Source organism: Microcebus murinus, chromosome 6 (assembly GCF_040939455.1).
Source record: "Microcebus murinus isolate Inina chromosome 6, M.murinus_Inina_mat1.0, whole genome shotgun sequence".
In the NCBI taxonomy this organism is placed as follows: Eukaryota; Metazoa; Chordata; class Mammalia; order Primates; family Cheirogaleidae; genus Microcebus; species Microcebus murinus.
Window position 1 is genome coordinate 106,168,630 of NC_134109.1, and position 14,201 is coordinate 106,182,830.

General features: G+C 32.9%; 1 protein-coding gene across 5 annotated transcripts in view; it reads left to right on the forward strand.

The window, feature by feature from the left end:
- Positions 1-14,201, forward strand: part of LRRC49 (leucine rich repeat containing 49) — a 119,428-nt gene that overhangs the window by 88,810 nt on the left and 16,417 nt on the right. For all 5 annotated transcript variants that reach the window (XM_012768305.2, XM_012768309.2, XM_012768306.2 and 2 more), the window contains 3 exons: positions 4,701-4,938; positions 6,135-6,320; positions 9,171-9,280. In XM_012768305.2, the coding sequence (XP_012623759.1) occupies positions 4,701-4,938; positions 6,135-6,320; positions 9,171-9,280 (534 nt within the window). The remainder of the gene's footprint in view (positions 1-4,700; positions 4,939-6,134; positions 6,321-9,170; positions 9,281-14,201) is intronic.

Here is a 14,201-nt window from a genome sequence, read left to right on the forward strand (position 1 = left end):
TTAAAACATGGATCCTCCAGAGAATAATGCCAGCTTTCATAGAGTGTAAATTTAGGCTAGACAGAGGTAGGAAACTGGACCAGATGACCACCCACTCTAGAAATTTCAGTCATACTTAATTCTTCTGTCTCCTTCATTCTCCATAGTTAATCTACCACTAAATTCTCCTTTTCTCTTAAATATCTGATAAATCTATGCTCTCTTTAATTAATAATGATCGGAAAAATGTATTGAGCTAAGTATGGGGGCACGGTTTAGAATATTATTTCTAATCTTCACAGCAACTCTGAAAAGATACGTATTATGATTATCATTTTATGTACAAGGAAGCTGAAACTCAAAGAAATTAAATAACTTGCCAAAAAGTTACGTGTTTATCAATGGCAGATCTGGAATTTGAACTAAGATCCATCTAATTTTCTTTATTATACCATTTCCAGTACAACATACCATTTTTTTGTTATGCCCTCATACGGACTAGTTGATGCTGTTGCACTGGCCTTCTAGCCAACCCCCTGCATCCAACCTTTCCCTACTATTTCTTCACAAAGTTAATCTTATGTGTCCGAAGTGGGTCCCTGAGAGCAGAGAGCATATCATATTCATCTTTGTATTCCCAGTCCAGCACCTAGATCCATGCCCTGCATAAGTCAGAGCTTCAAGCATGTCCATCCCTCAGATGGTGTGTACAGCACCCATTATGTGTGAATATACCCATCCTCTCGCCCCCCTTCCACCTGCCCGACACCCGATGAATGTTATTACTATGTGTGCACATAAGTGTTCATCAATTAATACCAATTTGATGGTGAGTACATGTGGTACATGTTTTTCCATTCTGGTGATACTTTACTTAGTAAAATGGGCTCCAGCTCTATCCAGGATAATACAAGAAGTGCTATATCACCATTGTTTTTTGTGGCTGAGTAGTACTCCATGGTATACATATACCACATTTTATTAACCCACGTATGTATTGATGGACACTTGAGTTGTTTCTACATCTTTGCAATTGTGAATTGTGCTGCTATAAACATTTTAGTGCAGATGTCTTTTTTATAGAATATCTTTTTTTCCTTTGGGTAGATGCCCAGTAATGGGATTGCTGGATCAAATGGTAGTTCTACTTATGGCTCTTTGAGGTATCTCCATATTACTTTCCATAAAGGTTGTACTAGTTTGCAGTCTTACCAGCAGTGTATGAGTGTTCCTATCTCTCCACATTCACACCAACATTTATTGTTTTGGGACTTTTTGATAAAAGCCATTCTCACTGTAATTAAGTGACATTTAAAAACTTCTCAGCCCTAAGGGATAAAATCTGACTTTTCAGCCTCATCACCAGCTCTTACTCACCTGTATGTTTCAGTGTTCCAGTCCTATGTTTCAATGTTCTAGCCATATTGAATTTGTTCTTACTTGAATATGTTATACATAATCAGGCTTCTGTGCCTTTCTTCATTCTGTTTTTTTCCCTTCTATTCCTGATGAGATTCTGCTATTTATCTCAAGGATTACTTCAAATACTGCCTCCTTTTGAAACTTAGCTTTTCCCCTCTACAAGAATTAGTCATTTCTTTCTCTGTGTTCCAGAGCATATGGTTTAAATACCCATTGTATAACAATAAGCACATCGTATCACATTTGAAGTATATATTTATCTTCCTTTCCATCCCCCCACCCTCCAGATTGGGAACTCTTTGAGGGCAAATATGTCTTGATTTATTTTTATGTCCCTAACACAATACCTTACACATAATAAGCTGTCCACAGAAAAAAACTATTTGTTTAATGGGAAGTTGAGGTCATTTCAGTTTAAAAATTATGTCCTATGTGTTTATTAGGTTGATTGCAAAGTAGGATTAGAGCAGTTATATTTCTGAAACCATAGTCCAGTAAAGACGATCAATAATTTTGATATACCCAAAATCTTACATATGGTCTCAATACTGGTTGTTCTTATCAGCACAGATGATTTAGTGGCCTGTGCCAGAATTGTTAGCACAGTGCCTTGTAAATAGTGGACTTTTAGCAATTGTTCAGTGAATGAAAGAATGACTTGTGAATGTATGAACAAATTAATATGTATGTATTTATAACTAAAAAGATATGGACATATCTACTAAGCATACAAAGATAACTGGAAGGATAATCTCCAACACATACACAATGTTTAGCAAGATTTCTAAGTCATTTTTTTAATGGAAATCAGAACACACTTTCCCAGAACAGCAAATTTATAAACATTGGCCAGAGTTTGAAGCTAAACTCAAAAGCCTCATTCAGAAAATAACTGAAATGAGTTAGGTATTATATGACCTATTTAACAGGTACTATATCTCCCAGTGAAAAAGATGAGCCTGTCTACAGCCTGGCAGACAGATTTCCATTTGTTTTTACCGAATGTCCATGTGAGATGTATATAAGTTGGAGATGACTTCTGCTTTGTTTTATTACCATCTTACTGTTTTTCTGAACGTTAGTTTATCATTTCACTTATTTTCCCAACAGTTTGCTTGACAAGACTACATATAAATAAATAATCTCTTTCTAATGGTGGGCTTTTTATTTTGGAATTTTTGTTAAATTTTTAATCATGTGGAAAAAGAAAAGCAACACATTTCCAAATATATGATGTGGAACAACATCAGTTTCCAAAGGATTTATTCATGTTTTTGATGCCTAATTCTGATTTCTTATCATTTTTACATTAAAACTAAATTTATTTGGCTAGGTATCATGGCCATCAGGCATGCCTACATAAATTGCTTTTATTTTTCCCTTTACCTTCCTTTGGCATTATATGTCTTTGCCTCACTTGGGTAAACCTTCTTCCTTACCCTTATTCTATGTCTGTATCACTGATTCTTCCCCTTTTCTGAAACCACAGCTATGGTTAGAATGGCCTCCTTAAGATTTAATAGGTACTAAAAACTTCATAATTATCTCACTTCATTAATTAATTCAAGAAATATATATAAAGCAAAGCATGTGCTAGGAACTATGCTAAATATTGGATCTACTATAGTAAATGACAAAGTTCAAGCACTCAAGGTTTATAGTGTTTAGTAAGAGAGACAGACAATCAACAGGCAATTGTAGTATTAAGTGGTAAATGTGTATAACGTGGCTCTTTTTCATCAAGCCTTCTTTATTTTAGCAGCTGTGAAATGCTAACTCCTATCCTCCATTCTATTCCAGTAAGGATTATGTGGTCTACCTAGATTAGCGTATCACACAAAGCACAGTATATGGAACTAATTCTTATTTTATTTTTGTTTTATTATCAGCCTTTACCTTTCTAGGATTATTATCCAAGACTGCTCATATATTACTACTTATTGAATGTTTGATTATTGTCATATAATAATCATTGTCTTAAGCACTAATCTGATAGAAATCAATCCTTTTTATATTTTCTTGGTTGCATATTCCCTTAGAGTAGACTGATGTTATTACCCAGCCTATTATTGAATTCACAAATGTGTAGAGGGTTGATTAACTGGTACCCCTGAAATAAGTATGATAAACCAACAGGGTGGTGGTTTATCAGTCTTATCCCTCAGCATCAGCATTTAAAATTTTTGAAGATCTTTAATATTCATTAAATTTAATTCATTCAATACACCTTGTGAAAAGCTTATTACTAGGCCTCAGTGTCCCAAAAAATGAAAAAATATAATCTTTAGCTTCAAGAAACTTACTATCTGGAATTAGAGACAAGATTGTAAACATGTAATTATTATAATACAGTATGAGAAGTGATGTGTTAAGGAGTGTATAAATGTCCATAGGAACATGAAGAGAAAGACACTAATTTTAGTAGGGGCAAATAAATACTGTCTAAAAGCAGAAATTTCAGAGTGAAAACACATAGAACAAAAGCCAAGCTTTGTTTTAAGTTTTGAGGTTGAGTAAAACAAATAGTTATGTCTCTATTCACAAAGCAGAAAATTTGAATTGGATCAATATACTTCGTTTATTGTTTAGCTATCATTCAGGTAGCCTTTTATAGAAAATGTGGCTCCTACTTTGGAAATAATAACAATTACAATATTCAGTAGAATATATGCAGTGATTTTGTGTATATATATTTCATTTATTTCTGATTTCAAATTGGGGAGGAAATCTTCACTGATTTTACTAATTATAACTATAGCATATACTTGCAAAATTTCAAAAAACATTGAAGTATTCAAAAATAGAGTTACCCCTTAATCCAATCTTTAGCTGAGAGATAAACTATTTTTAACATTTATGATTTGTTTTATAAATATATTTTTCTCATGTATGGTTCTTATTATAGAAAATTTTTGACTGCATTTTTTCAGTCAGAAAAATTTCATTGATTGGAAAAACCTATTTGTATTGACATGAAAAGATACCTATGGTATGTTAATTGGATTGTTTTAAAACTAAATAGAATATCAGTTATCTTTCATTGATAGAAATAATTTAGGTTTAGAGGTCGGTTTTTTTCTGTTTTTAATGTACTTCTTTTTAGATTAAAATATATGATTAGAGTAACACAATATTTACAGATATCTATTGAAAATTAGTCATTGGTGCCCTAGATTTAATTATTGAAATAAAAAAGATGGGTATAAAATTGTAAAGAGCTTTTCCAATAGGCCATTATAACCTGTTACTTACTTTGCATGATAAAACTTTCATCTAAAATTATACTTTGGGTTTTCCAGGTCTCTAGACTCAGGACTCACCAGTGCTTTACAAGGTTTATCTGTCATAGACTCACACCTTGTTGAGCTGGATGGGGATACACTTTCCCTGTATGGCTCAGGAGCACTGGAATCTCTGGATCGGAACTGGAGTGCTCAAACGGCGGGAATGGTCACAACAGTCTCCTTCACTTTCATTGAATTTGATGAAATCGTCCAAGTGCTTCCCAAATTGAAGATTAAGTTTCCTAATTCTCTGGTAAACATTTCCTTTTAGTAGTATATTTGAGTTATTCTTAGTCATGACTTGTGTGCTCAGGCCAAAGACCTGTTTTAACTTTTATTTATGTAGTTTTTGTCTGGCAGGGAAACTGAGTTTTTGTGTTGATTTTATGGAGGTGGCATTTAAATCAGTATTCATAAATGGCCTTGTATTTTGTGTTAATGTTGGAAATGATATCTCTGAAAAATGATCCTCTTTGGAGTAAAAAAATAATTTAAATTTATTCAAATTACATATTTCTACTTTATAAAGCATTCAACTGTATGCAGCACATACCCCTATGTATTTACTTATTGTACCTGGTATTGATGGACATGTGTATTTATTATATGATTTTTATAGTAGTCCTCCAATGGCACTGAAAATAATTTTAGTAGCTCATTAAAATTATGTTGAGAAATTAGCCTTCCCCAATTATGGTAGCATTATATTAATTAACTAGTATGCATTTGTAGAAACTGTGACTTCTACAACAGATCCTCTTGAGTTTTTATTATGGTTGTGTTTTTCTCTGTTAACCAAGTGATTTCTTTTACCTGCCATTTCACGGTGAGGTGTATTTTTTCTCCCATTTCATCCTCCTTAAAGAAGATCGGTAGAAGTGGAGACAGTGTGTTTAGAAAAGAGCATTCAAATTCACAGAGACAACATTTACATTAACATTTCCGTTTTAGTGATTTGATTTCTCAGTAGCCAGTTTAACTAGCCTACTTAGTATTTGGCAAGCTACAAGTAACAATGACTAACTAGTTCTTCTCAGGAGCATTGTGAGTCCTGTATTTATAAGGTTCTGACATTTTCATTTCCAGTGTTTTTTTAAAAATAATTTAAATGTCAGTGTAAAGCATATAAAATCATTGTTATGCCTGAAAGAATCTGAATTATTTGATATTTATATAACTTTAAAGAATCTTAGTTTATTAAAGTGAGGATGTGCTTTATAAAAGAAATCACTTAGAATTCAATATTGGATGTATTCCATCAATGGTGCATTGAATGAATTAAAGTTATGTATGTTTAGTACATCCAGTTAATTTAATATAATCGAAAATACATTTGCTAACCCTAAGGTTTACATATTTACTTAGGGAATGATCAGGGAAGCATTACTGTTAATATTTCAGGATGGTAAACTCAATGTTCAGATCTTCTTTTGTGTTTTATTATTGCAGCACCTTAAATTCAGAGAAACAAATCTTGTAATGCTGCAGCAATTTAATGCACTAGCACAACTCCGTCGTATTGACCAGTTGACAATCGATCCTCAAGGAAATCCAGTTGTCAATTTCACACTCTGGAAATACTATGTGCTGTTTAGGCTGAGCCATTTTAGTATGCAGAAAATAAATGGAACAGAGGTAAGCTGAAAACTAAGTGAACTGTAGAATAAAAATGTTCTTTTTTAGGGGAAATAGGTACTAAAAATGGTGAGGAATTTTAAGAACCCAGGATATAACTTTTGAGAAATACTTGTTTTAAAAAAATTATGACATTTAAAATGGTAAAAAGAAAAAAAATCTACCCAGAAACTTCTAAAGCACTAAACAAGTTGTGAAAATAAAATAGTGACCTCATGATGAATAGTAAATACTTTTATTGTTTTTTTGTAAGCATTCAGAGAAGTAAAATGGTAAGGTAACAGTTTTTTAAAAAAATGAAAAAATAACTCTTCCATAGGTAACATGATCTTTGTATTTTTCAAAGAGCTTGCAGATTGCCTGACATACAAGAGGGGATGGGAAAGTAAAACCCAAGTGTCAACTTATAAGGGTCATGATAGAGGAAGGAAAGAATAAAATGAAAAAAGAAAAAAACCAGAATGTGTAAAGGGAAAGAAGAGTGACTTTTAAAAAAAAGGAGAGATGAGAAGGAGAGATAAGAAAGAAAGGGAAAAGAAGAGAAAGGAAGAATAAAAGAAAAAGAAAAGAAAAACAAGCCTAAATCAACACTGGGACTGCTTTGTTACGAGTTGGTAACAGCTGTCTGTACCATGACTACATTGGATAACACTGGCCTGGAGCTGAAGAACTGTAAAATTATTAGTGAAAAGTTATTTTTAGATTGATTCTGCTAAGCTCGTCATAAGGGTAATCTCCCAGCTACTCAAAACCCATGTTCTCTTTAAATATTAATTTGGAGAAAAGAGAAAAACTATGCTTCTACCTCTACTGAATTTAAATAATCCTCCAAAGGAAAAAAAATCTTTAAAATTCAGAATACCTCCTTATTGTAAGATGAACTGTAATCAGCTTTGCTGGCACAGTAGCTATATTTCCCTACAGCTGATACACTATAGGTAGGTACCTCTGGCCTACAATTCCAAGAATTCTTCATACTTTTAGGAGACTGGAGGTCTCTGAATTGGTGTACAAGCAGCCATGATGTTTCCATGACCACAATATTGGCCATCTGGATTGGTGTACGCAAGCAGCCATGATGTTGCCATGACCACAATATTGGCCATCTGTTGAAGATATTGGGCAAATCTAAAATCTTCAGATGACTTTTAATTTCTCCAGCTAGTTCTCAAGAGATATGGTTTAGTCTTGTGTCCTTTTGTGTACCCTTTGGTACTTCCCCAGAGGATAGAGCTTAAGTCCCTTGTAAGGCCTAATAGTCCCAAAGGTTTCCAAAGTTAGCCTTGACTGGATATAGAATGGTTATTTGGACTATGGGTGGGTGATTCTCCCTTACTAATGGCCAAATTGTTATCCCAATTAACCTTAAATAGTATATATACACAGATATGAATCATTACCAAAAGATACCCATTATTACAGAACTTTGAATTAGGAAGGAATAATATAATTATATAAAGTAGAGCAGAATTGGAAAGAATCAATATATTTTTTTCTGACTTGAATTTCTGAAAATGTCACTGTCAGGGATATTTGACACTTTACTAAAATACCTAAAATACATTCCTACTTATAAAATCCTTGACAATATAGACTAATATTACACTACATTTCTACATCTCTTTGTAAAAGAGATAATGATATTGCTTGAAATAGAATCAAATTGAATTATGAGCATCAAGTAGAAAAGATGGAGTAGTGGCCTACATTGGCCACTAGGTGACTATATTGGACCAAACAACTTAGTTTTCAGCTAAAGGAAGGATTTGAGGGAGCAGAACCCTTGTTAACTATGAAGGTCCAGGGGAGGGAAGAAATTCTGTCTGCACTGATTCATATGTATAAGATGTTTGTGAATTTTGGGGCTTTTTTTTTTTTTCCCAGAAAATGCCTGTAAAGTATATTACAGCTAGTGTTAAGAATAAATTTTTTGAAGATCCAAAATTTAACTATACCAGAGTTTTTCAACCTTGGCTCCATTGACATTTTGGGCCAGATAATTCTTTGTTGAAGGGGCTGTCCTGTGCTGTAAGATGTTCAGCAGTAGTCCTGGTCTCTATCCACTAGATTCCAGTAGTACCCCTCCACCAATTGTGGTAACCAAACATGTCTCCAGACATTGCAAAGTGTTTCTTAAGGGGCAAAATGACCCCTGGTTGGGAATCATTGGATTAAATAGACAAACCAACAATATTTAAAATGCAATCAATCCTGTTTTATATTAAAGAAGATATGCCTAGATATTAATGTAAGACCTACTTTCAGCTTTTAGTACTTTCTTGGGATAGCCCTCACAGTGTATACTTGTGACAAATTATTCTTTATGGGGAGAAAGGCTGATATAAGTAGAATGTACAGGAGTATCCTCGCTAATCCTATGAGAGTTCCATCTCTCAGAAAGGGACCAATTATCCTTATATTATAGGAGCAAGGTATGAACAATAATTTGGCTTGCCTTTGACACCTGACTGAAATGAATCTATCCCATTGACACTTGGGAATTTTTCTCTCTAAATAATTCTAATCCAAAAAGCTATAGGATTTCTGAAAAAAAATCATTAAGAATCTAAAGTACTTAAAACATAATTCTCAGGAAACACATCTTTCTAAGTCAGCACTAGCTCGTCATCCCCAGTCAGCTTCCATCAACATCAGTCACATTTATACATCTTCATTTTACTTCAAAGAAGAGAAATATCAGTGATAACTGTTTTCTTTACAGCCCAGTAGAATGTACTTTTTTGGGTTTAAAAGATAAGATTTAATCTAGACATTCCTTTGGGTTTATATTAGTTGTATCCAGCTAACAGATGGTGTCAGTTTTGACCCCTCTCCATTGTATCTCTTCAGGTGACGCAGAATGATATGATAATGGCTGAAAGGCTCTTTGGAATCCTAGCACATGTAGCATCTTCTGAGTTACCCCAGTACCGTCTGATTTCAATTCTGGGTGATGCCAGGTAAACTTTAATTTATATAGATCTTATAGAATTACTTTTGCACTAACAAAAGAAATCAATCCCATATACGTCTTAACTGTGTCATTTATGAATTCAACAAACATGTATCCTATTTGTATTTAGTGATTGGCACTATTCAAAGTGTTGAGGATATAAAAGCAAATAAGACAAAGTCTTTGGCTTATAATCTAATAAATTATAATCTAATAAGTCTGTGGCTTATCATCTAATAAGTTCAAGATATATATAAGCAATTAAAGCACAGTATTTCAGGTGCTATAAGAGAGGGCTATAGAAGCATAGGAGAGACTAACTGCATTTTGAAAGAACATTGAAGAAGGCTTCACAAAAGAGGTAACATTTTATCTAGTTCTTCAGGAATGAGTAGGAATTTTTCAGGTAGAAGATATGAGGTAAATAGATCTGCAGAAGCACACGGAATTATAAATAATTCAGTATAACTGGAGCATGGGATGATTATGAATAAGTGATAGGAAATTAAGCCAGAAAGATTGTTGTATGATTTTGAAGAGCTTTGCAATCCATGTCAAACAAAAATAAAAAATTGTGTGTTGTAATTAAGCACAACAATCATGTGATTGGATTTATGTTCTAGAAAGGCTGCCATTTGAGCAGAGAGAGATTGAAAGACTGACCAATCAAGTGGTGAGTCCAGGAGAGAGATTATGAGGTCCTGAACTAAGGCAGTGAGAATAAAGGAGAGAATAATATGAAAAACATTTAGAAGGTATACCTGAGAACATACTAACTGACAGGATACAGTATAGATAGAGGGAGTCAAGGATGGTATATCAGCCACATTCAGTTATAGATAATAGAAGTCACTCTGGTTAGAGTAAGCAAGGTTTTAGATATCTACGAAATTTTTGGAAGGTTTAAGGAAGCAGTCTCTAGACTGAGCCTCCAATGATAACTTCCAGAATGATACCACAGAAGAAACCCACCAAGGAAACTGCTACCTTTGCTATAGTCATAAAGCACTTTGCTACAGAACAAACCCACAAGGAAACTGCCACTTTTGCTACAGTCATGGACAATAAGGAGGCTGTTGTCCTAGCCATGAGCCCCAGTATCATGCCACTTTAATCACACTGGAGATCAGGAAATTCCCTACTCCATTCCTCAGAACCTGGCTCTAGGGCCTGCTATACTTTACACCAACAAAATGGGTGTCTTGTGTGGTATTCTTACTACTGCCCTTAGCTCAGTTCTGAATTCAGATCTTACCCAAGTGTTTCTAATTCATGGAATCTAAATCCCATCTAGAACTCACAAACTGCTTTGAAAAAAAAATACTGAGAGAGGCACTGAATTCAAGAGATGATGATGTGGAAATAAATTAGTAAAAATTATAGTTTTCTGGTAAGTATTAATACATAATACAAAAAAAAATAAGTAATTTGAAATAGAAATCTCAGAAAATCCTAAGAGAACAGAAGTTAGTTTGCTAAATTTCTTTCCCTGTTTAGGAGAGATAATAGGTACTAATTAACAATAAAAATTGATGGAAAAATACATGGTTGACTGTGTGTATTAAAATTTTAAGGATTGCCATTACAAAAAGATTATAATTCCAAATTACTAAAAGAACAAAAAAATGAGTAGCAAAAAGCAAAAAGAGAAGAAAAAAGAAAAGCATATGGGTTATCATAATAAATGTTAATGAATTAAATTCTCCTATTAATAGATAGTACCTTTCAGAATGGGTTCAAAATTGAGTTACCTGTTATTTTTGAGAAATATCCCTAAAGAAATTTCTACAGGTTGAAAATAAAGCAATTAAAATATATAATGAGCAAATGCCAACAACAAATATGAGAATATTAATATTAGAGATAATAGAATTGATGACACTAAAAACTGCAAGCTACCCAAAAAGATAATAGTTATGAAACAGTGTAATCAAGATTATAGCTTCTAAACATCCTAACAAATACAGGTATACATTGACAAATTCAGTTATTGTAGTAGATATTAATATACTTCTCTCATAACTCAGATTAAATAAATCAAAATAAGAAATAATATGGAGGATTTGAATAACACAGTTAACACACTTTATCAATTAAATGTATTTAAAATATTATTTCCAGAACTTTATGCACAATTCAGAAAATAACACATTTTCTATTCAAAAATCTATGAAATATCTGCAAAACTTGAACATACATTAAACTCAAAGAAAATTTCTATGTATCTCAAAAAGCATACTCATATAAATCATATCATAAAATTATAAAAATGAATTAGGGTAGCAAAAACTTATCTTGTTGGAATGGGAGGGTGTGTAGATGCTTACTTTTTACCGTATGCTTATATGAACTTCTTGAATTATCTTTTTGGTTTTTTGTTCAGTCTCGTTTTTTTTTGTTTGTTTGTTTGTTTTGGGTTTTTTGGGTTTTGGTTTCTTTTTTGTTTTTTGAGACAGGTCCTTGCTCTGTTTCCCAGGCTTTAATGCAGTGGTGTCATCATACTCACTGCAACCTCAAATTCCTGGGCTCAACTGATCTTCCTGCCTCAGCCTCCTGAGTAGCTGGGACTACAAGCACATGCCATCATGCCCAGCAATTTTTTTATTTTTGGCAGAGACAAGGTCTCCATATGTTGCTCAAGCAATCCTCCAGCCTCTGCCTCCTAAAGTGCTAGGATTATAGGCATGAGCCCCAACACCCAGCCTATATTCCTTTTTTAAAAAGGATATTTTTAAAAATACTTTAACTCTTTTAAATTAAAGAGGAAATTAAAGCTGAAATAATAAATCATATATAAATGAATTTGACAGCAAGAATACTGTATGTCAGAACCTCTGGGACATGGCCAAAACTGTACTCAGAGGAAATTACGTATCTTTAATGTACTTACTTGAAAATAAAAACGATTATAAAGTAATGAATAAAGGTTTTACTTCAGGAACTATAAAGACACCAAGTGAAGCAAAAGAAAATTGGGAAAAGAAATTTGTAAAGATAACAGCAACTTAAAAAAAAAAAAGAAATTGAAAAGATAGTAGTTGACTAGTAAAAGCAAAAATTGAATCTCCAGAAAATACAAGAACTCAACTTGTAAACTTTTAGAATTAATCAGAATATACAATAATGACGCCAGATACTAGATCAACATATTTTTTTCTTTCCTAGATGAACATATTGATATAAAAATAATTAACAGTTTTCCTCATAGCAATAATAAACTATTGAAAATAGTATTAGAAAGAGTATCCATTTACAGAGGCAAAGAAACTATAAAATACCAGTAAATCCATGGACAAGAGTACACACAGACGATTTACATACAAAGCTTCCATGCTTGATTGTTTGTAGTTGCATGACTTTGGAAAGTAACCAAATGCCTAATAATAGGGAAAGCTAAGTATATCATGATATTTCTCCATTATGGGTATAGTAGCCATGTGATACAATCTATATTACAGTCATTACATGGCTATAAAAGGAGGAGGGGGAAAAGATTGAGATAAATCTCCTGTTCTGACATGAAATGATCTAGAAAAATATATTTAATTGAATGAAATAAGGCATAAAATAATATTTATGTTATGACTCAATATTATAAAAAACAAAATAAATATGTAGACATATAAATATAGAGATATAGGAAGGGAACTGAAAGCATGAACACCTGGAAGATATAGATACTAGGAGTGGTGATGGAGTGGTTGAAGAGTGGTTTTCAAGTTTTGCTTTGTGCCGATATAGTTTGAAAAGAGTGGCTTTCAAGTTTTACTCTTCATCTGTACAAAATTGGGAATATATTGAACTTCTGTTTCTGAAAATGCTGAGTTTGGCTATATTGACTATCTCTTGTGTTAAAAACAACTAAAAATGCTGGGTAAAATAAAAAAATAAAACTTTCTCCATAAATATTTTGAGGATTGAGTTTTATGCTAAGAACCGACTTCCCATCATTTTGCCTATGTTGTATTGGTCAAAGCGAGTCACAGAGCAACATTTCAGGGGCCTCGAAGTAGGCTTTACATAGCTGTAAAATCACATTGTAAGGGGCATGGATTCAAGGAAGCCATAATATAGCCACTAATGTAATCAATCCACCTCAGTGATACAGATGCAAATATACTAATTTTTCTGATTAAAAGCCATAGATTGTCAGACTGAATAAAAAGATGAAGTTCAACTATATGTTGTTTACAACAGACACATCTGAAACATAAGTTGATATAAAGTTGGAATGCAGAAAAGTGAGAAAAGATAAACAACATAAATACTATCCACAGTAACAACAGAGTAACCATTGAGGACTAAATAGACTTCAAAGTTCAAAGTAATACTAGAAATAAAGCAGATCATTTCAAATTGATAATAGGTTCAGTTTGCCAGAAAGACATATCAAATTTAAATTTGTATGCACCTATTAGCACAACTTTAAAAATTTATAACCCCAAAATTCCAGAACTACAAATCCACAGTTTCAGTGGGAAGCTTTAATACATCTGTGAGTAAATATTATAAAAAGGATATAAAATACTTGAACAATATGATCACAGATTTGACCTAATGGACAGTGACAGAATATTCTCCCCAGCAACTGCGGAACACACATTCTTTTAAAGCATACATGGAACATTTATAAAAATTAACCAAATATTTATCCATAAGGCAAATGTCAACAGATTGCCAAGAATTGAAATCACATGGACTGTGTTCTCTGTTCAAAATGCAATTAAGCTTTAACCCAATTACAAATGATAACCAGGAAATCCCCATATATTTGGAAATTAAGAAACACATTTCTATATAACCCATAGGTCAAAGACAATTTGTAATGGAAATCTGAAACTACCTTGAACTGAAATATAGTAAAAATACCACATTTCAAAACTTGTGGGATTAGGTTAAAGTGGTGCTAAATGTAAACATGCTAGCCT